Consider the following 27,659-nt stretch of genomic DNA (forward strand, 5'->3'; position numbering starts at 1 on the left):
CTCTATAGTTAAACGTACTTAATTTAAAGTAGTCACAGAATAGGTGACCCACTGAAAAATAAGCATAGTGTAGTCACAGAATAGGTGACCTACTGAAAAATAAGCATAATGTAACGCTGAGATCCATCAATTGGGCTAATGTCATTGTGCTAGTTGTCATCCTCATTATATTAGCCACTAATAGCTAGAAATTAGGGTGTAAAATACAAGTTGATCTTTGAATTGTTCCTTGACCAAGACTAAGGCCATGAAAGTTACACCTTTGTCTTCTTAGAAACATTGGCCCCTAGGCCCTAACCTTTGTGTCCCAGCTGTTACACATATTTTGTATACCAAGTTGTCGTTTTGAGTTCTTGACAATTTCCCTTGGCCACTAGCACTTTTTTGAAATGTAACATTAACAAATAGGCAAGCAATTTCTAGGCAAATGATCGAAGACCGACCGAGATACAATATGAAAATATCATCATAGTCGGGAACTAAAACCGAAAATAACTTAATTTGTGTCGGTATATATTCATTATTGAACGAAGATATGGACAGCAGCAGAGGTGAAGATCAGACAACCTTGGACACTTGATCATCTGAAAATGGCTTCATCGGATGAAGTAGGGATACCTTTGAGAACATCCCGCAATGCGTAGTTATGGCTGTCGCATTTGTGGTCCGAGATTACGTTGCTGGAGAGCAGTATCCTCTGGAAATGCTCGCCCGGGTGTCGCTTCCACAGCGTAAAGAACTCCATCGCCTGATCAGTATTCCTCTTTAAATAATACACGGTCCCGGGTACTAGCAATTCCTCATCTACTCCACCGGGAGCGTCTTTGTGCGGTTTAGATCGAGAAGCCGTGTTGCTTGCTGACCCGGAGGTTGGTCGGGTGCCTGAAACAGTATTAACTTCCTTTCTCGGGAGAACATCTGACACGACAAAAATTAATGATTCCCGAGTTTGAGACATATTTTTAATGTAATCATAGAGTAATCTTGGAATGTTGTGGAGACAAACCAGGGTAGTATGTTGTTTGGCCTCGGGACTTGGCATACTCGGTTAGCTTCTGAGCTACGTCCTGGATGGACGATACAACCTGCTTTGCGTTCGTAAATAAATCTACGACGCCTTTCCAATCTCCCTTCTCGAAAACACTCATCCTACACAAAACGAAGTTAAGGGAAGCCAATAATTTGTCAGCAATTTACGGGCGTGCTTTACGCGTCTAATGACATTGACGAGAATAAGAGAAGAGACTGCAAAAACCGTAAACACAGTGCTTCAGTAGGTTGAGAAAGTAGTTATGAACAGATACTACATTGTAACAGAGTCAGTAGTACTCAAAAAAAAAAAAAAAAATGCCCCTAAAGCGTAATTTTTCCTTACCAGTCCGTCTGAATAATTTCGTTCCTCAGTCTTATGAGAGAAGCAACGCTTAACCTCGGAATAATGTCATCCTGCATCCAATGTATCGTAAGTTGTAATAAAGGTCAAAGTATGGATTAACACGTGTTGCATAAGAACATCGATTAATTAACATAGGGGTTCTAGAAAAAACAACCTCAATAAGACACATTTACTGACCTGCATTACCACTGTTACAACATAATCGGAGCACTTTTCAGCAAGATCTCGGGAGACACAAGGTGGGGTCGCAATTCCAACCGCCGTTACAATCTCAGGATCGAAGCCGAGCTCCTGGGCCGACTTCTTACGGATCATTATTGCCAACAACGATGCTATTGCGCCTCCAAGAGAATGACCGACCAGCCTTAACCTAAATCCCTGTATATAGATTAGTCTCAGTAATAAGTTATGCAAAGAAATAAAACGCAAAAGCGAGACTATTTCGTCTTACTTTAAAAGAAAAATATCATTTCTTCAACAAAAAGTGATAGTTGCAACACCTCACCTCGTGTTTCTGCAGGCATTTCCTTAGCGTTTCCATCTCGTGAGTGAGAAACCACCGAGCAGCCTCGGCACTCCCAAAATGCGTCGAAAAGCCTTCAAACGTTACTTCTTCATTGCTCGAAGAAACAATGTCGGTAATTATATCATAAACTGTATGCGTTCCGCGTATTCCAAGTATGACGAGTCTTTTCCTCTTGTCAACCGCAATGTAATATCCGGGCCTTAACATGCTCGAAATCTTAACGAATTTCACAACATCGCTTTCTCGAAGCATACTGTTCCTTGCAAGACCACGAGTACTATCTCGGTACGAGCCCTTTGATAGTTCAGTGTGGTACATGAGATCATGGACCTAACTCGAAAAAAAAAAAACATGATCTGATTCAGTTTACTATTGAATCACTTCCCGGGCCAAAAAGAATAAAACGAAAAGATGGCAAGGAATTTGAAATTACGACTGATTCAGAAGATATCAGTTCACCCTTAATATCCTCGGGACTGATGGATGCTTGCTGGAGATATATAAGATAAAGGCCTATCGTAAGATCGCTAAGACTCCAGTCCTGAAGTCCCAGTTTACTCCGTTGAATACTTGCATAGATCTCTGCAAGAGACCTGTTGATAGGCGGGGGTCGATCTCCAATTCCATTCCCTGACAACCCAAAAACAAAAAAATGATTTTCGTTAGCATTTGGGTTAAGGAAAGAATAATAAACATCCTCAAATAAGGTTTTCAAAACTGATTTTTGACTTCTAAAGAAGCAGCATTCATTCACTTATTGTGTAAAATGTAATCATGTTTCCACCATAAATTCAAAAGAGAATAACTTTATCCACGAATCTCATCTCACACAATAAATGGGTCTTCACATATTGTAGAAGTAACCCCCATTTTAAACAGACCTGAAGGTAAAGCCCACCTACATAGTTGAAACGCAGATTCAAGAGCTTTAGAAAGCCAAACAGTTTCGAATTTCCATTTGCTACTGGTAAAATTATCCCTGTTAAGATCGTAATTGTTGCGCCTAGAGTCCAGGTCAGCGATCCCGCTTTTAGGTGTTGCTGGCAGTTTGGATGCTTCATTCTCTCCGCCTATCCCATCACTTCCTATCTTCTCCTTATTTGACCAGTGTGACTGACATCTTCTAAGCACATTGCTGATGATATTCTGGTAAGGCTCCCGTTTCCTTATTAACCGAATACTGGTATCTGCAAACAATGAAAAAAAAACCAGATGAACAAAAATTAAAAGACAGATTGTGCTAACCAGAGAGTACACAATATATAGGCTCTGTTTGGTAGAGCTTATTTAGGTGCTCATAGCTTATTTTAAGCTACTAATAAAGCTACTGTTTGGTAATGTTCCAAAATAAGTTAGTAGCTTAAAATAAGAGCTTATTTTGAAAGATTATCTTAAGGTAGCGTTTCAAAAATAAGCTAATAGCTCCTAACTTTCAGATCATTTACCCCTCCCAATTAAAACTCTTTTTGACATTTTCTCTTCTCCTATATTTTTATTCATCCTCTTACCAAACACTTTGAGCATAATCAGCTTCTTTAACAGCTCTTCAGTTTCAGCTTCTAGTTTATAGCTTTCAGCTAACATTTCACTTAGGTTTGCCAAACGTAGTCATATTCTTTCTTTTTGTTGGGTGACGAGTAAAACCAGCAGCCACTATCAGAGGGTATGCATCAGATAAATCTGGCATTGTAATCCAACCCCGCAAAATACTATTAGGAGGTAAACGAGTTTAGGTTGTCCCATAGCTGACCGTTTGAAACTAAGAAGGCCCAAATAAACTGCCTTGTGACCCTAGCCGGTAGAGGGCCTCAAGGAGGTAACCTGTCTAGGTTGCCCATAGCACACCGGCTAAAATCAAGAAGGCCAAAAGATCATCAACACTTTATTCTCAGCATGTGCAACAGAGGGGGTGTTTTGGAAGTAATCATCTTTCTTTGCCAATTATTTTTGACAGCCAACACAACAACCCAGAAAAATTGATACATTTGATTCAAGTTCAGTAACTCTCAAACAACACTATCAGACAGCAAAGATCCAATCTTTTTCTACATGCCAGCAAAATAGCAGCGCTAAACATGATGGAATGCTACATTTGCGAGAACAAAAAAACCTGAGAAACCGGATTGAAACATTCATGGATAAAAGCAAAAAAGCATGAAGAACAGACAGAAAACCACCGACCTATGTTGTTGAAGAAGCGCTTGGCGGATTGAATAGCCATCGACTTCGATAAACTCATGTCGCATCATTGAGCATATGCGGCTCCAAATGCAACGGGAAGAAAGCTCTCTCCCGAGAAACTTTCAGTTGGGAATTTTAACAAACATCTGGAAGGTTGTGCTTTGGCGGCTTATAACGATGTTCTAGTACCCACCGAAACACCGAACCTTGGACTTGAGATGGACCGAGTTTCGCGTGGCAGTGGGTCCCGCGAGAGGCGGGGAATGGGATAAATCCGTACGTAGAGGCCCATTGCTTTGGGCTAAGGCCCGATTGGGGAAATCCAGTGTTCGTTATTGGGCTGTAAATGAAAGCCCACGTAGCATTGCATTTTATTTCTCTAAAGCCACCCAATATAAAAAAAAATGCAATTATTATTGTGGTCCACACTATGTAGACCATATTTTGTATACTGTAAAATAATGTACATTCACTACAAAAATAATGTACATTCAATATAAAAATAATGTACTTTATAATGTATTTTCAGTATAAAAATAATGTACATTTTATTATGATCCATACAACATTGTGTGGACCATGGTCCACAAAATGGATAAGGAGTAAATTTGATGAAAAAAAATGTGTTTGTTTGCATATCGTTTTAGTTTTCCTAAGTGTATAAGATGCCATCGTTATACCGTGGATCAGAGTCCACAGTGCGTTATGTCACTATGAATTCTGGTCCGAAATGATATAATTTTGAATTTTAATACTAATGCTGACAGTTTGTGATTCAATTCACGTTACATGTTTTTTTATTGTAAAGTATGTATATGTGTTTTGTGATATGCGTTTTTTGTGTCTAATGTTATATAATTTCATACCTTAAGAGTATCAATTCTGTATCTAAAATAAAGTAAATATAAAATGTGTTTTTATATCATGCGTTTTTGTGTCTTATACTATGCATTTTTATGTCTTATGTTATATAATTCTGTACATTGACTATTGATTTTGTACATGAACTAAAGTAAATATAATGTGTCTTGTTCATTACAAATTAAATTACAATCAACGAAAAATGAACGTCTATTATTGTTCATCTTACAAGATGGATCCGAGTACAATTGGACCGACTCACTTCACAAGTTCAACTTCACATCAATATTCAACACCAACCTTGAGGCCATCGATTCTTGGGGTCCCATCTCCCAAACCATTTCCTCCGCTTCGCCGGCGTAGAACTCAACGTCACAGTCGCCGTCGTCTTCTTCCACTGCGCCCTCCGGGCCAGCTTCCTCACCAGCGACAATCCTCGCCGGCTCGGGGTTCCATACACATACTTGGAAGCTTCACTCCTGGAAAAGCTCGTGAAGTCATCATCGCCGTCGTCCGGCACCGCCGTGAAGATTTCGCCGTCGTTCCGAACGGAGTTCATCCGCCGGTAGCGCTGTTCCAGGGACTCGTTTGGTACGTTCCTTGCCAACAGTGGAGAAGCTCCTCCCCAGTTGTTAGTGCCCAAGGATGGGTGCTGTGGCGTCCTGAACTCTGCTAATTCACTTAGCCTCACCATCGCCGCCGCCGCCTCGCCGCGCTTCTATACGGGTCAGCGTTAGTTACTATTTTTGTAGTGATTCTTGTGGTGCGCCGTGGAGTTTAATGGATGAGAATGGGAATGGACAAATTGAGACGACAACTTCAAGAAAATCAAAACAATGTAGGACGGCCAAATTAATATAATGGGCAAATAAACCCTCAAACTTTATTAAAGATGTCAATTAAGCAACTAAACTTTTTAAAGTTGTAATTAAATCAATAAACATTGTATTTTGGTGCAATAAAGTCCAAGAATCGGTTAGTTACATGCTATCACAAATCACTAACAGCTCGTTTTGTTCGCTAGAAAATATTTGAAGGGAAATGGAATTGAAATTCCATGAAAAATAAATTACAAGAAAATAGGTCCCGGTCAACATTTTGACCAACTACAGCGATATTTCCAGTAATAAAGTGATTGGCAACCGGCGAATCAACAGAGGAGAATGCAACCCGTGGGTTGCCTTCTCATCGGAGAAAGCGACCCATTGGTCGCCTTCTCAGTGAGAAGGCAACTCACAAGTTGCCTTATCCTTCGTTAATTCATTGGCGACCGTCCTACGGTTGCCAATCACTTTATTGTCGAAAATATCGTCGGAGTTGGTCGAAATGTTGACCGGATCCCTAATGACCTGTGAAAGCAAGTCACTAACCGAGTTTTGGACTTCATTGCATCAAAATATAATGTTGATGGGTTTAATTACTACTTTAAAAAGTTGAGGGGCCTAATTGATTTTTTAGGTAAAATTTGAGGGCTTATTTTACTTTTATCCCAAAAGATTAAGAATAGAAATATTTTGTAAACAAAATTATATATATATATATATATATATATATATATATATATATATATATTAGAAACAAAATTATATTTAATTTAACTTATAACTTAAATATTGAAATGGATGAAGAGACAATAAGCCTAAACAACAAGCTGTAGTGAATTTGTGGCAAATTATTGTGTGGACTGTGGACCATGGTTCACACAGTGTTATGTGGACCATAACAAAAAGTATATTTTTAATATACTAATTATACATTATTTTTGTATTGAATGTACATTATACAATATAATATACACTCAGTACAAAAATAATGTACATTCCTTAAATACATTGTACATTATTTTTGAATTGAATATACATTATTTTTGTACTGAATGTACATTATTTTACAGTATACAAAATATGGTCCACACAACTTGCTCGCCCGATTGTCCAAAATGGGGTGACTAAGGACCGCCGGCCCAAATGGAATGAGTAAAGCGGAGTAGATAGAGCATAATTATCGTATAAAATATTATATATTTTATTTTTGTCAACACATTTAATTGATTTAATGTGGTTTATCTCTCATTTGTGGCTGGCTAATTATTACATAGGGTCAAAGTTGAAGAAGTGTACATTCTTAGTGGTTGTGTGTTTTTCTTGTGTTAAAAAAAAATAAAAAATGCAAAGGTGTGAATAACTTATTGAATTGGATTTTCGATCATTACCCAAAAAAATTATAGATTTTTTTTTTTCATTCACTTTTCGAGTGCAATTACAACCATATCACTTTTAAGACAGAAATAGAAGTCATTGTAAAAGTGGATGGGAATTTCTAAAATTTTTTTAAAAAATTAAAATCAAAATAATAAACTGTAAAATAAATAATAAATATTCTGTCCACATTGGTGGATGGAATTTTATAATTTAAAATTAAAAAATTCAGTTCAAAACGGACGAAAATTTTGGATGGCCAAATTTTGACGGCCAAATAAAAAAAAATATTATGTTCACCTTTGGTGGAGAATTTAATAATCCAAAATTTTTAAAAACAAATCCATTAAACTTCCTTGAAGGGGGAGGAAAATCAATACTTATACCATGGACCCGGGTCCACCTCGTAAGATAGACTCGTGTTGAAAATACACCATATACTTACTAAATGTTCACAATTTACATATTTAATGTTTACAATTTATATACTAAATGTTCACAATTTACCTTTTACAAAATTGTGAATATTCAGTATGTAAATTGTGTAATTTGGATCCAGTTCCACAGAATAATTTGCAGAGGAAAATTGTGTGCTTTTATGTTTTAAAAATTTTAATCGATAAGGAACATACGCATAGTATATAGTATATATAAATAGCTTTACATCCTCCCACATGCTCTATCGGGTCGGAGTGTGGGGGGCCCTTAGGGTTGGGGATTCAGCCTTTTGGGGTAAGTATATATAAATAGCAATTAAATTTGTAACAACTTGTTTTGTCTGTAAAAAAGAATAAAATATTTAATTCACAGTAAGCTTTAAAAGAGTGTATACATATCGTATTTAATAACATTAACTTGTGATGAAACAAAGGACAAAAGAAATATATATTTGTGAAAGATCATAATAAATTATTGTACTATATACAACTGGGTTGTGATATGCTTTAGCTTGCTAGCTTGTGCATGCATTTGACCATGTTCTTGATTGCATGTGTATGGCGTAGGTACCACGAAATATGATCCCAAAAAATGGCAGAAAGACCAACACTTGGTGTTTTTTATGGTCCCAACATATATACTAAGAGTGATGAATTATCCATGGTTTTGTACTACCAATTGTAAACAACACATGACATTATATGTATCGAAAAATCATCTGATTGAATGAGTAGAATATGATTCTCGTACAGTCTGTCACACTAACGTAAACTATGTAAGTCTCACTCTACTGAAAAGTGGTTCTATTACATTGTAGTATGTAGCCTCCACTGAGACTTGAACTCATAATCTTTCTAATAAAAATCCAACCCGGATACCATTAGACCACATAATCCTGGTTAAACTGACCACTCTTAGTTTGAGCTTAATGTCACTTTGAAATGTCAACCGTTATCAATACGATTATTGCCAAATATATTATTATATAATTATATTACTTGAACCTTATCCATTTTTGGTTAATTAAAAGTGAAAGCGTTTATTACCCGCACCATTAAGGTGGAGAAGGACCTAACAAGCCTCTTTGTATTACTTTTTTCTAGTGGGGAAAAAAAATACAAATACTTGTGTAATCAATCATGTCTCTATCTACCAAGACTATGTGGTCTAATGGTACCCGGATTGGACTTTTATTTGGAAGGTTACGAATTCTAGCCTCAGTGATACTACAATGTAATAGGGCCAGTAACTTTCAAAAAAAAAAAAAAAAATCATGTCTCTATCTAATTGATAATAATAATCTAAAAACATAATAAGTGTGAATGAAAGTTATATCCCTGATTTATGTCCGTTTTTTGTACATTATATTATAAAGGTTGTACATTAAAATATTTTGGACAAACATACCTCTACCGTTATAACTTCCGTTATCTTTTCCACTATTGTTACCATGCACATGCATCCACAATATATTTTCTTATCTTCTTTATTAATAATAATATATACACATTAAATATTTGAGTTATATATTAATTATTACATAAATATAAATATCAAATTTATAAAAATGATTTACATTATTATTATTATTATTTAGAATAATTTAAATATCTAAAATCTAAATAAATTTAAAATTTTAATATAATATATTAATATTGGGCACCTATTTTTTTGCGCATCGCGCACAAAAAATACTAGTATACTATTATATAACTCAATGGGCGGTGCATGTGGATGAGATGATATGTGTTTCTTTCTGCTTAATTAGTACTTTGTTATCATTTGAAACTTTATCTGACACAAAATATTAGTCTCGATATATGAGATTGGAACTTGTAATTTGACCCCAAAAAATAATATGCTATTATATATATTCTTTATCCATTATATATACATGCATTTTGTATATATAATGCCACATTTTTTGTGTGAATCTTAAAGAAAATGATAGGGTGAGAATGCACGATGATATATTCAAATTAAATATGAAGCATCAAGCATATATGTACAGATTCATGCCTCCTCGACACAATACTTCAACATCGATCGACCGTGGCCGCATCCATTTCCTTTGAATACACGTACGACAATGATAAGAATGACCTAAAATATATATAGTGTATTAACAATATGTGTGTGTCTATATATATATATATATATATATATATATATATAATCAGGTTAGAATCAACCTTAACCTGTAAACTACTACATGATTGTATTGCTATGGCTACTAGATATGCCTGAAGGACCTTGCGGTGCAACCATGTAATAAGTGCGGTGTAATCTTTTACAAGTTCGCAAGTTCGATAGTGTTTATAGCGCTTGTTATAATAATATGATTATATCAAATATAACCCGCATGGGCAGCTCAACTGGTCATAGAAGTGAAACTTTGAAAGAATGATCAGGGATTTAGTCTCACCAGCGGCAGAGAGTTACCTTTTGGAAGAATGATTATATCAAATATACAGAGTATTAGTATTGATCAAATACGTTGAATCTGATTGCTATAGAAGATGACGTTATTGTAGCAATGTCAGGCTAAGAACAAATAAAGAAAATGTTGCATGTCTTGATAAGTAAAGGTGCATTTAATTTGTTAAATAGGACAAAACAAAATGTACAACTTATGTCCTTCAATTCTCCTAGCTAGCTAGCTTTGTTCTTGTACTTCCATATATATCCCAACCAAATATTGTGAATATAATCTAATAAATTTATACAACAAATCAAGTAACAATATAAACATTAATTGGACAATCTCAACCGAGTTGACTTGATAATCATAAGGTTTTAAGTTTGACTTCATGTATGAACGGCCTATTGGCCTTTTCGATTTCAAACAGCTAGTTAGGGTCATACGTCAAGATTTACCTAGAGCACACCTCTAAATAATACGTGACTCTCACCTTTACTTTAAAGTGTTAATTATCAAACCAAGTTAGTAGCTCCAAGCCTACAAAAGCTAGTTAGGTGGCTATCTTTAGATGGTTTCAATAGAGAGAGATACTGAGATTTAGATTCTATTCTGTAAAAATGTTCCGATTCTAAAACTCTATACTTTGAAATTGTTCTCATAATGAATTCATGCTTTTTCTCAATACGAGAAGTGCCTCGCAGAATAGTGATTTCCCGAATTACGTTAAGAATTCTTTTAACAGAATTAATGTTTTAAACCATCACGCGATCCTCACAAATTTTAATGATTCTACAATAACTACATATGCATTCACACGAGATGTGTGTATTCCCACTTCGATTTAATCCACAATCGCAACCTTAATCATTACTAACATGTTGATTGGGAATTTATGTGTGTGTGTGTATATATATATATATTATGAATAAGTTACCAAACTAGCTAAATAAAGGTGCAAAGAACCTTCTAATGGAGGATTGTATCTGGACATGAAGCATCAGTCAATCATCGGCAGTCCCTTTCTACTGTTTTGTTCAATCCATTTTTACATATATATTGTACAAGTGTGTAACACAACCAAGTCATTTTCACAAGGTTGTCGTGCTAAATTACATTAATATAATTAATATTACAACTTTCTTAAATTAATTGTAAATGACAGTTTTTTCTCTTTCTTTTTTCCACTCCAAAATTCTTCTTGAATTTTATTCTATATACTTTTTAGTTTTTGGACTTTTCAACTATATATAATTTTCCATTCAATTCTCTTGGGCTAAATTTTTAACCCATTGTTTGACGCATATGATTAATTAGAACTCTATAGAAGAGTCCTTACTCCAAATAATAATAATAATAATAACTAATTTTTTTAACAAAAAATTACAAAAAACATAGAAATCGACTAAGATACAAAGGACCAATCAACCAAAAATTGAAAAGCTAAGGCCATCTCCAAGGGGCATGCCATTGCGCCAAAATGGTGGAAAAAAAGGTGTGCCCCTGCTCCAATGGAGCGCCATCCCGCTATAAATTTGGCGCAGCATGGCGCTGCACTGTTTATCTGCAGCAAATTTGGTGGGGGTATTTTCCATCCAATTTTGCCCCTTCCTTCTATTCTTAATTCCTTTTATGTCCTGATTTTTTAAAAATATATTTATATACTTTGTTAAATTATTAAGTATAAATTTTATATTATTAAAAATAAAGTATATCATTTGAAAGATCTTATCAAGACGATTAAAATAAGACTAATATTGAACATAAATTAATTAAAAATAAAATTACATAAATATAATTTTAACATATATTTAAAGTTATAATACTTATAATATTTGCATTATAATTATATTTTATATTAAAATATATAAAGTTATAATACAAAGTCTTAATTTATGAGAAAATAAATTATTTTAATGAAAGAAAAAAATTTAGTGCAGAATTTGGTGTAATGGATTGGAGATGAAAAAAATTTGATGTAAGAATATGCTAGGAATATTCCTTTTAGTATAAAATTTGGTGTAGAATTTGGTGTTTTGGGTTGGAGATGGTCTAATGGACGTAGCTTTTTCTATTAGCTGGTTTGCGATTGTGGATTAAATCGAAGTGGGAATAAGGTTATTGTAGAATCATAGAATAATAATGGTTACTTTTTATAACAATTTCATTGGCCAAATCTAAGGGTTTTATTATATATAAAGATGTAAAGATATTATACATGCATTTGAAATTGGTCATGTAATAATAATAGTAATTGTTATATATATATATATATATATATATATATATATATATATATATATATATATATATATCAAATGTATTTGATCACCCATAAGTGGTTGGAAAATGATAAATTTCATGTTCCGATCACTTTTGGAATTCACAAATTTGCTTCTCATTGTTATGGACCACTAGCCAAAGTGGTTAGCTTATCGACCATTTTTGTCCAATGGTCGAACATTTCAATTAGGTAGGGACGTGTCAGTGAGTGAACCCTAATTTTTCAACAACCATAGCAAAAAATTTTACAGAATTCGATAGAAATAACATTCGACCCGATTCTATATATAAAAAGATGTTTGGTTAATTTCTCACGAATTCATGTACTAGGTTTTTCTTACGTGTGAATTGAAGAAATGAAAGTAATATATTTAACTCAACAGTTTGGGGCAGTTGGTAAGTAAACTGCTAATACAATGGTAAAATCAGAGAATCGACGTTATTGACCACCAACTATAATATATTTTGAATTAAAAAACAAAAACATTACCACCTATTATTGTCCCTTAGCTTTCAATTTAATGTTGGGAAAGTGATATATATATGGTTCCATTTGCATTACAAAGGCTACTATATATAAGGTTCACCAACCCCGGGGGTGGCTCATCTGCTCGCCCTACTGCACACATGTGTTTGTTGTATGCAAATTAATGGCTGGGGACTGAGCTACAGCTATAACACCCGGCCTCCATGGATGCTTAATTTTATGGAGTTTTAGAGCCATTGTCACAAACCACAAACACATTAAGTAGTCAATACAGAGGTGCCACTAAGTACTTAATTATTTAATCTTAAAAAGTTATAAATTTTATAGCAATAAATATTTTGTTTAAGGTCCTGTTCGGTAAAATAGTTAGCTATCAGTCAATTTTGACTTGTTTGATCACATTATTAATTGTTTGACTTGGTTAAACAATTAATATGAGTGTTTGATTAATTAGCTTTTTGTAACATCTTATTGCTCTAAAATGTTAAAATTCAAAAAGCTGCTCAAAGTAGCTTCTTCGATCAACTTTTTAAGAAAGTCAATTTACATGTAATCAGTTATCAGTTAACAACTAATTTACCAAACACTTTTTTATAATCAGCTAATATTATCAACTAGTCAAAGTCACTAACCCAATCAGCTAACGGCTATTTACCAAACACCCCTTTGTTGCCCGCTTGGTTCCTAAGAGCATCCACAATGGTTGAGTTTTAAGAGTTTTTGTAAGTGTGATTAGGAAAGAGAATATGGGAGGGGAGAGAAAAAAGAGAAAAAAAAAATAAAACAAAATTGTTTATGAAAAAATAATAATAATAAACAACAAACTATCAGGAGCGCGGCTGACGCGCCATCGGACGTGTGCACTGCACGTGCCCGTATTGGCATTTGTTACTGTTCCAAGAATTCAAACCTTGCAGATAAACCCAATCCCTCTCTCTCCTACCTTCTTTCTTCAATTTGTCAGTGAATTCTCTGTAATAATCTCCCAAATAACTACAGATAAAAATGCTCTAAAATAATATGCCCACCAATGATTAGTACTAGTGCCTAAGAAGATAGTATATTCAAATGATTTTGAACCAAAATAAAAACTTTCTTTACTTTTCGTTTTCAATTTTCTTTTTTGAATAAAGAAATAATTGGAATATGCATGCATGCAAGAACCAAGAAGCGACCGGTTTTGAAAAGTAGTTGCCGGGAGTTGGCTTATTGCCGCCTTGCGTCATTTGACTCACGTGCTACTTACGTCCTCGTATATATATAATATGCGGGTCCCTCAAGTCCCCAAGACCATATCTACAAGACTATGACTCTACGAGCGAGCGTATAATTCACATATTTATAAAAATGTCACTTTGATATAAAAATAAAATATGTATACGATGATAGGTAATGTTAATATTTACGAAAACTTTTACATGTACTTTTTATTTAATAAAGTTGTACAATTTAGTTTTAGAGTACCACAAGAAAGTAACTCAATATAACCTTAATTAGTCGTGTACGCTTTTAATTTCAATTATTAATCAACACAAGTTTTATAACCTAAAGAATCACCAAAAATTTATATTAGAGAAAAGTACGATTTTAATAGAAACATTATGATTAAACAATAATTTTAATGTCTAATGATTCGGTATGAGTACGAATACTTCTATGTTTTTAACCACGTTAATTGCGATTTTGATCCTTTCATATTACCGTTTGAATCTCTAAGTTATGATCGACTAAATAATGATTTCAGTTCTAATTTTTCAAAAATCAAACTATAATTTCACATTGAACGGGACTAAAATCACCATGGAGCTATAATATATGGATTAAAATTATACTTTTTCCTTATTTATAGCAGCGTGGATGAGATTATACGAGCTTTTTTCAGTTTATGACAGGTCTCTGTGTATGATCTAGTTGAGTAGTATAAGAAATTTGTGACCATACAAACAAATTATAGTTTCCCCTTTCTAGAATACATTTGTGGATAAAAACTCTTATTAATTACGCACAAGTTCTAATTAATTAAATAACACCCACTTTTAACTTTTAAGTAAGCTTAGGCTATTAGGATTTAATTAATTAACCAACTATAGTCATAAGAATGAGAAAGAACAAAGCTCCGTTTCAGGTATATATAGTTAGGCCTAGGAGTTCAAGTTCAGCAAAACATTCTGAGTCACCCACCTCGGAAAAATCTAAAGAAGACCTCGTAGAAGTAGAAAATCCGCCATGGATGATTCTTGGTTGGTTCAGTGCCAAAACTCGAACGCGATTGAGTCTTTATGGGAGGATTCTCTTCCTTTCAACGTGAACGATTCCCAGGAAATGGTGCTGTTGGAGGTGTTAGCGGCGGAGACGACGAGCGGCAAAGAGTCGTCGGAGACGACGAACGCGTCGGAAGAGGAGGTGAGTTCGGAGGAGGGGCGGAAGAAGAAGGCGGCGGAGAAGAGCTACAGAGGGGTTCGGAAGCGGCCGTGGGGGAAGTTCGCGGCGGAGATAAGGGACTCGACGAGGAACGGAGTTCGGGTTTGGCTGGGGACGTTCGACAGCGCGGAGGCGGCGGCGCTGGCGTACGATCAGGCGGCGTTCGCCATGCGGGGTTCGCTGGCGGTGATGAACTTCCCGGAGGAGGTGGTGCGGGAGTCGCTGCGGGAGATGATGAAGTGCGGGTTCAAGGAAGGGTGTTCGCCGGTGGTGGAGCTGAAGAGGCGCCACTCCATGATCCGGAAGAGATCGTCGGCGTGCCGGCGGAGCAGAGCCAAGGAGAATAATGTGGTGGTGGTGCTGGAGGATTTGGGGGCTGAGTTCTTGGAGCAGTTGCTCACTTCGTCGGAATCCGCCACAACTTCAACTTGGTGAAACATTACTGTCTCCTAACCCCTAGCTGGTTCTAAACTTAGAACCAAAACAAAAATCTGTATCCTCCCCTGTTGTATCATTTGTTCATCACTTCATTTAATTTTTCCTTCTTCCATAAAACAGAGTAAATATGTTGGGGGTGGACAGGTTGGTTAGGCTATTGACTTGATAATTTGGGCCAGTTTATGCGGGACTATTGACTTTGTAACAGTTAAGATTCTCCTTGTTGTTCTTTGCCAATTACTCAGTTAGGATCATAAGGCGGGACTATTGATAGGCTGCTTAGGCTGCTTTATCTCCTTGTCTTTTGCCAGTTAAGATCATAAAGCGGTATTTACCTAATGCACACCCTTAAGTACTGCATATTGACTTGGTAACTTAGGTTGGTTTATTTCCTTGTTGTCCTTTGCCAGTTAGAATCATGAGGCAAGATTTACCCAATGCAAACCTTCAAGTAGTGCATGCGCACAATCGAGTAGTGGTTACAGGTTTTCCTCATCACTAAAAAAAAAAGTAAATGTGTTTCAATAGTCACTCCAAAATACATATAAGTTCAAACTCTTGATCTTATACTTAAAGAACTCAAACTCTTATCACTTGAGTCGAGTTCGATTAAGAAGATACAAGACCGAAGTTAGTTTATAGAGACTGGCATTTTAAATCATGGCACTCTGAGAGTGATATTTGTACATCATAGGGGAAAGAGTACCATTGTTGCAAGCAGGGTTGTATAAAGATCCTCATTTTTTCTCCAAAAACCAACCAGCTTGCTATCTCAAAGCCAAGCCATAACTACATCATGTCAAGGTCATCTTCATAATCGTAGTCTGGTTCACTAGAATGACGCAGTCTCTTCGCCTCTCTCGGGCCTCCCCTACCTTTCTTCTGTTTCCCCCTGCAGACATTGTGAATTTTATCAAGTCAGCTGTGACCAACAAAAATTTGTTCGGGATATAAAAATTCTCTATACAATAGTATCAAATCCCTTCCATTAAAGGCACTGGTTACCAATAGGATAAGGGATAACCAAATACTTACTGTCCATTTGCAGGTATACCTGCACCATCACGCCCAACCGCTACTTCCTCAGCCCGGAACAAGGGCAAATAAGAAACATAAGGAAATGAGCAAACCATACATTTATTATGGGCCTGACCAGCATGTGGCAGCTAAAGTAGTTGTATCTTACAACTTGGTTTGGCTTACAGTTGATTGGAGATTATCTAAAGTGAGCCAAACACTAAAACTGAAGAAAATTCATTTTAAAGCTACATAACAAAAAGCCTATTTTTCAAGAAGCTCTAAAGTTGAAACCCAACGGAAAAAAAAAAAAAAAAAAACAAAAAAACAAAAAAAAACAAAAAACAAAACAAAACAAAACAAAAAAAACATTTAACAAACTCTATTTCAAGAAGCTCTGGGCCAAACAAGCACTAAAATATATATATTGGATTAATAAGAAACAGTGAATGTGTATGTTTGGAGGCATTTACTTCTCTAGACTCTAGAGTGGTACATCATTAAGTATTCCCAATGTGCAAATAAAACCCAACAAAGCAAAGAAATTATATTTACAACAGAGCTAATGATATATAGCTGACAAGATCAACTTCAGAATAGTGGACAACTTGGGCCTCACCAAAGATGTTTACAACCTTGACACCCATTACCCATACATTCTCAAGAAAGTATGAGCAAATTTGAGCTTTGATTGAAAGAGATTAAATATAAAGTAAAAAAGCTATCATAGCTTGAACTTAAATATTTTACTATAGCATTATGACAAGTGCCATAAAGTTCACGCAGATCTTCACAAACCTTTTAACACTATTGCTAAAAGTGATAACAAATCTTAAGTTACCAGCTTTTTAGTTTCAATTTAATACAAAGATTTTCAACCATAGAATAGAACACTATTTCAACCGCAAACAATTAGGAAAAAAAATCGAAAATGGTTTCCCATCAACACATCAATAAGCCTGATACATCTTGCATCTAGCCATAGTGGATGCCTTGATTCAAGTAAAACTTATTTTTGCAGAAACTACAAAACAAAAGACATACGTAGCACCATCATTGAATAACTATATGTAATATAACATACCGCTGGCGAAGTTACAGAGGATAGCGAAAAAAGCCGATCTTCCGGTTGAAACTTCCTTGACCTTTTTAAACTGAAACAAACCATTGATAGAAAAGGAAAATCACACAAAGAAACAGAGTATTGAACATAAATTGTAACTAAATCATCAGACATATCTAGTGACCTCTAATCCATCTCATTATTAAATGACGTGTTTTTCTTAGGTGGTGGAGGGGGACTCCTAAGATTTCAGTCCAAACATGGGATTCTCTCAATACAAATATTGAATTGTCATTTAGGTCTCACTTTGGTACATCTTCATCTTCCTTCATGATTGTTTAGTGCCCAAGTGAATTGTCTACGTGCTCCCTTTTGGCATTGTCTGTTGTCTATCCCCTGATCATTTATTTTTCCCAAATTAGCTCATACCCTTGCTGGTTATCTTGTTGACAGCTTAGTACCTTACTTAATACTAATCCATTAAGGACTCCGATAAAGAACGAGTAGCCTCCCCTAGTCCCCTCCACCAAAAAGAAGATTTTTTGCAGGAGAAAGGCAACATAATAGAAGCTGGTGAGAAATCTTACATTGCTTTCTTAACAATTGTGTCCCAATGATTGAAAAGCATATTCCTTTTGATGTCCCATTGTTATTGGTTTAGCTCTGAATGCGATTCATGAAATAGATACTCTCTTTCTTTCTCTATCAGAGCAAGCACAACAGTATCATCACTTGTATCTATCAAGGAGTTTCAGAAAACATTGAGGCCCTTGATTTAGTCCAAACTCTTTACACCTTGGTTGAGAACTACAGATACTTTAAAATGTCACAAGATTTCCTGTATTCACTTTTAACCATGGCTGCAAGAGATCTGCTGACACTCACACCCTAGAATTCCTACTATATACCTAAACTTTAACACACTGCAATAAAATGAATCATATTAAACTTTGAGCTCAGTATCTGCCCTCTCTTAGTGAATACCACTGTGGAGTTAAAGACCTGATTACATTCCCACATTACATTCATTCAAAGTTCACACCCATCAAAATAACAGTGATAAGCATTCCCAAACTTAAAATGGTTGAAGAATTTACAGTGTAGTGCTTTTCGATGATGACAGAAACCCTTCAAAACCTTTCAACACATTCCCACATTGGCTTGGATCCTGCAAATAACTCGTCTCCATGTCGTAAACCTACAATTCAAATTCCAAGTATTAACCACCGCCTAAGCAGAAGCATCTTCTGACACACCATACTCACACTCAGAACGGAAGAACAAACGTTAACCACCTGCTTCTCAATGCTCTTGAGCTCCTCGTGAAGCTTGCCTCGTTTCGACAAGATAGCGGCGAGCACTGCCGAAGGGTTCGAAGGCGTCCGTTGCCCTACGATGCATTTTGTTACGCAGATTCAAAGTTTGTGTTGCGATTGTTACATAGCATTACGAAAGATCGCCATAGACACACACATATGTAAAACATTCAGACAGTGCGGTTGAAGGTTACCTTCCGCGTCCATTATCCCCAGGGACGGAGCCAGGATTTCTAGTGGGGGACGAAGAAGCAAACGTAAAATAAGTTCAAAAATGTTCAAATAGAAGGTCCAAATACAAAATATCAAATAAAAATACGATTGTTAAAATACAAAATACATTATAAATTACAAAACAAAGTTTATGACAAACTACTGGATAATACTCTTATTAGCAAAACAAAGTTCACTGCATCATTCTGCCATTCACTGTCCTTAGAAAATTTAGGAACACCAGAGTTTGGAAACAAAATTAGAAAAATTAGCAAACACCAATATAATCTATCACTGCCATTCAACAATTGAAAATTAGCAAGTATTCAAGTATAAATGTATTCAAGATTTCAAGTAACACCAATTGAAAATTAGGCCATTCGGCCATTCACTGCATCATTCGGCCATTCACTGTCTTTAGAAAAATTAGGAACACCAAACCTACCCAACTCACATTCATAAATCATAAATTCATAATTGATTAATTGATAATTCATAAACTAATAAACAAATTCTGAAATTCATGTATTCAAGTATTCAACAAAACACATACACTAAATTAATTAAAATAAAATTTGAGTAATTAGGGAAATTAGAGAAATTAGGGCAAAAATAAGAACCTGAGTAGTGAGTACTAGGAGGACTGAGGAGACGAGTTTCCGATCACGAGGGGCGCTGAGAGGCGGTGTTGGCGTGTTGCCTGAAGCCGGTAGGCCGGGACGGAGATGCGCCGGAAGCTGGTAGCGGCGCTGCGGCAGAGAGTCAGAGACGAAGACAGAAGCAACGCACCTCACGCACGATCTATCTGCTACCCCCTCTCCCTCCGTCCCTGATTATCGCGTGCAGAGTTGCAGACTCCGATGGAAAAATTACCTGCGACCGGACATCAAACGATGAAACTTCAGCCATGAAGAAGAAGACGCCATCATCAAGCTGTATCAAGCTCTAGGAAAGAGGTGCTTAGCTTGCTTATATACTTGATTAATACTCCGTAATTACATTGTATTCCCATTTTATTTGTGTTATTTATTATTGATTGGTAATTTTTAATTATTTTTAATTTGATTTGTTGGATTTAATAGTACTTTTAATGTAATTTTTAAATATATAAATTTTATATACTAATATTAAATTTAAAATTATAAAAAATTTGAATTAAAAATAATTTCAATCAAAGACTATTTAACCAGCCAGACAAATAAAATGGGACAGAAAAAGTAGTTCTCAGCAACCCTGACACAATTAATAAAAAAAACTAGTTCGGTAATCACAATATTTATTTTTAATTGTCTTTCTCAATTGAGTCAGCTAAATTTATCAATCTCCTTATACAATAAATACACTTCCAAAATGACGATAAATTTTATTATTAATCAAAATAATTATAATTATTATATTCAATAAAACCCAAAACGAGCTAGTTAACTTCAATTATTTTTAAATGGGGAGCATATACCATATAGTAAAAATGGTGATGTTTTCGTATCACAACTTGAATCTTTAAATAATACGGAGTATATTATATTTTATTTTAAATAATTCGTAATTAAATTTTTCTTATTTTATACCGATAGTCTAAATTGAATTGAAAGTACTAATAGAGATCTGTATTTATACTATGTCGAGAAGTAATGAGTATGAACTTATTACTAAATTAGAGTACTAAATAGACATTGTGAGGCTCTAGTACCACAAAAAAAAAAAAAAAAAAAAAAAAAAAAAAAAAAAAAAAAACTAAGCAACTTTAGTTTGTGTAAATGACTAAATGAGATATCGGCCCGGGAATCCCAAAATATGGGATTGAGGAATTAGTTATACTTTTAGTTTCGTACAATTTATTTATTTCATGATAACACACACCTTAGTATCTTCTAATTGCTAATGGTGATTTTTTCGTCAGACTATTACCAGTGTGTTAAATGTCGTGCAAAACTAGTTAGCCATTGTCTTCAGTATTAGCCTGGGCAAGTTGGGTGATGACTTGCTAGCTTATTGCACATGAGTTGAGTCAATTTGAAATCGAGTTTAAGTTCAAAATATTGAGTAAATTAACATATTCAATAACCCCCTACATAAATTATACTATAATGGATATATCATTTCTAATCGAGTTTAAGTTCAAAATATTGAGTAAATTAACATATTCAATAACCTCCTACAAAAATCATACTATAACAGGGCGTTTGGTTGGAGGGATTTTAAATTCCCTTCCCACTTAATTCCCACCTAATTCCAAAGGCCATTAAATTCCATAGTTTGGTTGGAGGGAATTGCAATTCCATGGAATTGCAATTCCCCCATTTTCATGGAATTAAAATCCCATGTCCACCCTTGGAATTTTAATTCCTGGGAAAAAAAGATACTGATGAGTCAAAATTATCCTTCCCCTTTTAACCTAAAATTAATGATTCCCTTTCAATTCCCATGTATACCAAACATTGGAATTGAAATTCCCATTAATTCTATTCCTGTCAACCAAACACTGGAATTTAAATTCCCACTTTATTCCCAGTAATTCAACTCCCATGGAATTACAATTCTTTTCCCACATAATTCCCCCCCTCCAACCAAACGCCCTGTAATGGATATATCATTTCTAATGCATGTTTCCTCGATTAATATTTGTTTCAAATTTATAGTTATGTTTATTATCTCAAAGCAGTCAAACAACAGTCAGGAGCAGAGAACAAGTAGAACAATTAGAAGAGCTCACACATTAAGATCACCGCCTTATCAAAGATAGGAGTTATGGGTGACATTGTCACTTATTAGGAGGCCGTTGCGTTATTGTAACCGTTACAGGTTTATAGTATAATAAAGGCTAACCCCGTGTAGCAAGAGGGGAACACAATCCGTTTCTTGTACACAAACCATAGCAATACGATTGTCTCTGTTTACTACAAAGTAATACATAAAATATATCTCGTAAACATTATTACTGTAAGAGGGTAAAGTAGGAAAATGAAAAAAAAAAATACAAATATGAATCATTCATTTCATCAAATAATTGGACAAATATTTTTTAGTTCCCATTATATGCCTAACTTTCTTGATTTTTTTTTTTTTTTTTTTTTGAAAATAAAGGAACTTATCCATTTAATCATAAGCTGAAGTGATTACAAATAAGATCGATGAAACGGGATACCATTCCTTACGGTCGAAACAACTTCCCTAACAATGCTACAAAGAACTTGAATCGCAGACTGTTTCACAAATTTGAAGATGAATTCGTTAGATGAATTTAACGCTTCTTTAATATCATTGACGAATTGATCCAACATAGTCAAAACTAACTTTGGTTTAAAAGTCTTGCACACCACCTGAGTATACTAATAGATAGAAATCTTTGTCAAGTATCTTGTGGCCAACCATTATTCCATGGACCATAGTCCACACATTTGTGTGAGCCATAAATAAAAAGTACATTTTTAATATACTAAAAGTATATTATTTGTATATGTAAAGTACATTATTTGAAAGTATATGATTTTTTATATATTATCAAATAATGTACATTAAATATAAAAAATGTACTTTTAATATATTAAAATGTATACTGCATTAATGGTTCATACATCTATGTGAACCTGGTCTACACAATAATTTGCCCATTATGGATGCAACAGACAGAAAAAGCATAAAACAAAATACTACCTTGTAATAAAGCAATTGTTATGTCATGGACCCGGGTCCACTGTACAAGGTAGACCCATGTCCAAAACAACGCAGCTATGAGCGTCTAGAATAACGGTGCCGTTAGTGGCATCGTTTCCTCAGCCAAATATATATATATATATATATATATATATATATATATATATATATATATATATATATATATATATATATATATATATATATATATATATTTATTTATTTATTTATTTATTTGTGAATATAGCGTTCAAAAATTGTGTTATACTGTTGATATAATTGTGAATATAAAGTTCAAAAATTGTGAATATAGTGTTCAAAAATTGTGAATATAGAGTTCTGTAATTATGAATATTGAGTTGTAATTTTGTATATTGAGATCTAAAATTGTGAATATTCAATTCAAAAATTGTGAATATAGAGTTCAAAAATTGCGAATATAGAGTTATGTAATTTTGTATATTGAGATCTAAAATTGTGAGTATAGAGTTCTAAAATTGTGAATATAGAGGAACAAATTCTGAAGACAAACGGTAAGGAAGAAAGTAATTTTTTTTTTTTTAAACGACTCTATTTTGGACCTGAATCTATAACATAATTTGCCGTAATAGAGTCAATAGTACTAAAAAAAAAATATAAATCCTTGATAATAAAAGAGAAAGATTTTCATTTCCGGATCAGCCGGGTTAAGTTGGGCTTCTTAGATATTAGTCTTCCGTAAGCCCAAAGAATTCTAAGCCCAAAGATTGCGCCGACTTATATCTTTCCTAGATGCAGAAGGACACGGATTGACTCCTAAATTCCTAATAAATATCAAGAAAATCAATTTTCATCTTTTGCAGTTTTCTCTCTAGCGCTCATCGATCTGCTTCCTCAATACACTCTAGATTCGTTTCAATCGTCGTCGTCGTCGTCTCTGCTAATCATGGCTACCGCTTCAGGTTTTCTTTCTCTCTTTTTTCGTTCTGTTGTATATATGCCTGTTCCTTATCACCTTATCAATTTGGTACCTCGATGCCAGTAGACCTGTTTGTGGACTGTGTTCTTAGTTGATTGTTCGGAAGCTTTTTACTTTATGTTTACTTCAATTTTTTGATATACGCATAAATATCTAGAGTTAGATTTCAGTTTCGATCATTTGGTGAATCCCGTTCGTTTTATTTTTTTCCAGCTTATTTAGCTTCTGCGATTAGGAGGATTAAAATAAAAAATTTACTACAGTGTACTTTTGTTCATTAATTACTCCGAAGTAACTTGTTAAATTGTGTAAACGTTATTTCCAAATTAATTTGTTGTAGCTTATTTAGCATATGTGACTTGGAGGGTTATTATGATTAAACTACATACTATTGTTGTTGAATTACTCCGAAATGACTTGTTAAATTGTGGGAACGGTTTTTTCCAGGTTATATTTTTGTAGCTTATTTAGCTTCTGTGATTAGGGAAAAAAAGTTTATTATTATTAATTTATTATTGTTGTTGTTGTTGTTGAATTACTCTGAAATAACATGTTAAATTGTGGGAAATGCAGTTGCATTCAAATCAAGAGAGGACCATAGGAAACAGATGGAATTGGAAGAGGCAAGAAAGGCCGGGCTTGCACCAGCTGAGCTTGATGAGGATGGAAAAGAAATTAACCCTCACATTCCACAGTATATGTCCTCAGCACCTTGGTATCTCAATGCCGAGAAACCTGTATGTTTTCTTATCTTATGCTGTTTGTAATTTGACTTGGACTTTGTTTCTCATTTTTTTTTTTCTTCGTGATATATGCATTACTTGTTATGGATTAATTATAACTTGCATACCTTTGGCTTGAATGTTTTTTAGAGCTTAAAACATCAAAGGAAATGGAAGTCGGATCCTAATTACACCAAGTCATGGTACGACAGGGGTGCCAAGATATACCAGGCTGACAAATATAGAAAAGGCGCCTGTGAGAAGTAAGTCAGACAGCAAATTCTTTTGTTTTATTATTTCTTTTTATTTCCAAAATTCTGTTAAGCAGTGAGATTCTAGTATAATTCCCTGTTGGTTTTGTGAGGAGTTTTAACGTGTTGTACTTCCACTCTTCTTCTGTTAAAGCTTTTACTAAAATGTTGAAATACTTTCTGCAGCTGTGGAGCAATGACCCATACTGCCAAATCTTGTATGGAAAGGCCTCGTAAACTAGGAGCAAAGTGGACGGGGAAAAGTATTGCCCCAGATGAGAAAGTAGAGCAGTTTGAGCTAGATTATGATGGTAAAAGGGACCGCTGGAATGGTTATGATGCTGCTTCTTATGTCCATGTTGTTGATAGATATGAAGCCAGGGATGAAGCTAGAAAGAAATATCTGAAGGAACAGCAGCTTAAGAAGTTGGAGGAGAAGAACAATAATGAAAATCAGGAAGGTGATGCTAGTGATGATGAAGATTTGGAAGATGCTTTGAAGGTAGATGAAACTAAGGTCGATGAAAGTAAGCAGATGGATTTTGCAAAGGTCGAGAAGCGTGTGCGCACTACAGGAGGTGGTAGCACTGGGACTGTCAGGTGAGTTATATATATATATATATATATATATATATATATATATATATATATATACACACACACACACACACACACACACTATCCCCTGACATGCATATTCTTAAAAATGCTTAACATCTCAACGCTCTTAATGTTTTTCTCATTTCAGGAATCTACGTATTCGAGAAGATACTGCCAAATATCTTCTTAATCTTGATGTCAATTCTGCCCACTATGACCCCAAAACCCGGTCCATGCGTGAAGACCCCCTTCCAGATATGGATCCAAATGAGAAGTTCTATGCTGTAGGTTTTGTTTTAATAGTGTTATTTAAAAAAAAAAATAGTAATTTGCTTATATTCAAAGATTGATCTGTGGTTTGGTTGTGTTATAGGGGGATAACCAAAATAGATTAAGTGGTCAAGCACTGGAGTTCAAGCAGCTCAATATTCATGCTTGGGAATCTTTTGAGAAGGGCCATGACATCCATATGCAAGCAGCTCCCTCCCAAGCTGAATTGCTTTATAAAAATTTTAAAGTCAGTAAAGAGAAATTGAAGGGCCAGACCAAGGACACCATCATGGAGAAATATGGCAATGCAGCTAGTGAGGAAACACTTCCTAGGGAACTTTTACTGGGTCAAAGTGAGAAAGAAGTTGAATATGATCGAACTGGCAGGATTGTGAAGGGACAGGTAATATTTGAAATAAGATTTCATGAAAATATGAATTTGACTTTTTTACCTTAACTGCATATATGGACATTCATGTGCATAAACAGTACCAACCCCATTGTCTTATATGGGAAGTTGGGAATGAATAGGAATATGTCATTGCAGCATTTGTTTTCTGCCTGTTGTTTTCTTGAGTGAATAATCTTATTCGGGTCTAACAAGATCAATGCCGTTTTGTCTGCAGGAGATGTCTATTCCTAGGAGCAAATACGAAGAGGACGTTTTCATCAACAATCACACCACTGTTTGGGGTTCCTGGTGGAAGGACCACCAATGGGGTTACAAGTGTTGCAAACAGACCATCCGAAACAGTTATTGCACAGGAACAGCTGGAATTGAAGCAGCTGAAGCTGCAGGTGATCTAATGAAGGCCAATATTGCTCGCAAAGAAGCTACAGAAGGTAAGTTAATATTTGCCAGTTCAAAGTATTTTTGCTTTGGGCATTTGTTCCAAGTTTTATGTTATTTGTATATATGTGTGTCCATTTATATATCATCTAAATCGATTATGAATCATCCAGATGCCCATACACCAATTGAGCAGAAGAAACTTGCTACATGGGGAACTGATGTACCGGATGATTTGGTTCTGGATGACAAAAAATTGGCTGAAGCACTCAAAAAGGTATGTGCTTTCACAACCAATAATTTCTCCTTACATGTGGGTTTTTATGAATTCAAAAACATCTTTTGATGCATGTTTTACGTTGTATAACCAGGAGGATGAACGGAGAAGGGAAGTGACAGATGAAAGGAAACGGAAATATAATGTGAAGTATGATAATGAGGTATGCTGCTCTCTCCATTTCATTTCTTGTATTCATCCCCATCTCCTCAATCCTCATCCCGTTGTAATCTTGACCATTCATGTAATTGCCTTCCAGGTCACACCCGAAGAAATGGAGGCATATAGGATGAAGAAGATCCACCATGATGATCCAATGAGGGATTTTCTGCATTGAGATGTTGATAATATGTTATCCTTTAGTTATTTCCTTGAGCCCGATGTAATATTGTCAAATTTGAAGTTGGTTCAAACTCTGTATCGGTGTCATAGGTTTGAGACTAAACTGTTGAGAGTTTGCCTTCCCTTTAAATGTACCAAAAAGATTACTTGTTTCAATCGAAATAGTGAATGTACATATGGATCCTTGTTCTCATTCTCCATCTTGAATACTAAGAAAATGTTTGAATAAAGGTTATTATTATTATTTGAGTACTATTAATTATGTTACAATGTAGTATTTGTTTATACATATTTTCTTAACTTATTGAAGTATATAGAGTCAATGTTCATTGGAATTTGAACTTGTGACCATGTTTTACTAGAGTTCGAATCTGTGACTTTTCATTTGGAAGAGTCATAGTCATGCTGCTCGATCACGATTCACAAGGTTATTATTATTATAGAATGAATTATGTAGTCTAACCATGGATAGAAATTTTTGTTATTGACATTTTTAGCTCGATCACAAGGTTATTATTATTATTATAGAATGAATTGT

At 34.9% G+C, this 27,659-nt stretch overlaps 4 protein-coding genes across 4 annotated transcripts; 2 read left to right on the forward strand and 2 right to left on the reverse strand.

Annotated features, from left to right (window-relative positions):
- Nucleotides 1–197: 197 nt before the first annotated feature.
- Nucleotides 198–5,658, reverse strand: LOC109173481. The gene is made up of 8 exons (XM_019322719.1): nt 5,265–5,658; nt 2,804–3,109; nt 2,356–2,552; nt 1,902–2,252; nt 1,574–1,774; nt 1,376–1,446; nt 1,007–1,149; nt 198–918 (listed from the first exon to the last, which is right to left on the reverse strand). Exons 1-8 carry the CDS (start codon nt 5,656–5,658, stop codon nt 581–583), a joined length of 2,001 nt encoding a protein of 666 aa, XP_019178264.1. The 3' UTR covers nt 198–580.
- A 9,304-nt stretch (nt 5,659–14,962) lies between these two features.
- Nucleotides 14,963–15,765, forward strand: LOC109173588 (ethylene-responsive transcription factor 1B-like). The gene has a single exon (XM_019322835.1). It carries the CDS (start codon nt 15,016–15,018, stop codon nt 15,643–15,645), a length of 630 nt encoding a protein of 209 aa, XP_019178380.1. The 5' UTR covers nt 14,963–15,015; the 3' UTR covers nt 15,646–15,765.
- A 384-nt stretch (nt 15,766–16,149) lies between these two features.
- Nucleotides 16,150–20,198, reverse strand: LOC109173471 (chromatin modification-related protein MEAF6-like). Its single transcript, XM_019322708.1, has 7 exons — nt 19,878–20,198; nt 19,239–19,277; nt 19,024–19,118; nt 18,826–18,926; nt 17,750–17,819; nt 16,684–16,736; nt 16,150–16,540 (listed from the first exon to the last, which is right to left on the reverse strand). The coding sequence occupies exons 2-7, from the start codon at nt 19,249–19,251 to the stop codon at nt 16,438–16,440; spliced, it is 435 nt and encodes a 144-aa protein (XP_019178253.1). The 5' UTR covers nt 19,252–19,277; nt 19,878–20,198; the 3' UTR covers nt 16,150–16,437.
- Nucleotides 20,199–23,717: 3,519 nt separating this feature from the next.
- LOC109173881 (pre-mRNA-splicing factor SLU7-like) lies at nt 23,718–27,367 on the forward strand. The gene is made up of 10 exons (XM_019323221.1): nt 23,718–23,852; nt 24,443–24,606; nt 24,742–24,854; nt 25,029–25,442; nt 25,591–25,726; nt 25,816–26,115; nt 26,339–26,555; nt 26,676–26,779; nt 26,874–26,942; nt 27,039–27,367. The coding sequence occupies exons 1-10, from the start codon at nt 23,837–23,839 to the stop codon at nt 27,114–27,116; spliced, it is 1,611 nt and encodes a 536-aa protein (XP_019178766.1). The 5' UTR covers nt 23,718–23,836; the 3' UTR covers nt 27,117–27,367.
- Nucleotides 27,368–27,659: the final 292 nt, after the last annotated feature.

This window comes from Ipomoea nil, unplaced genomic scaffold (assembly GCF_001879475.1).
Source record: "Ipomoea nil cultivar Tokyo-kokei standard unplaced genomic scaffold, Asagao_1.1 scaffold0482, whole genome shotgun sequence".
Taxonomy (NCBI): domain Eukaryota; kingdom Viridiplantae; phylum Streptophyta; class Magnoliopsida; order Solanales; family Convolvulaceae; genus Ipomoea; species Ipomoea nil.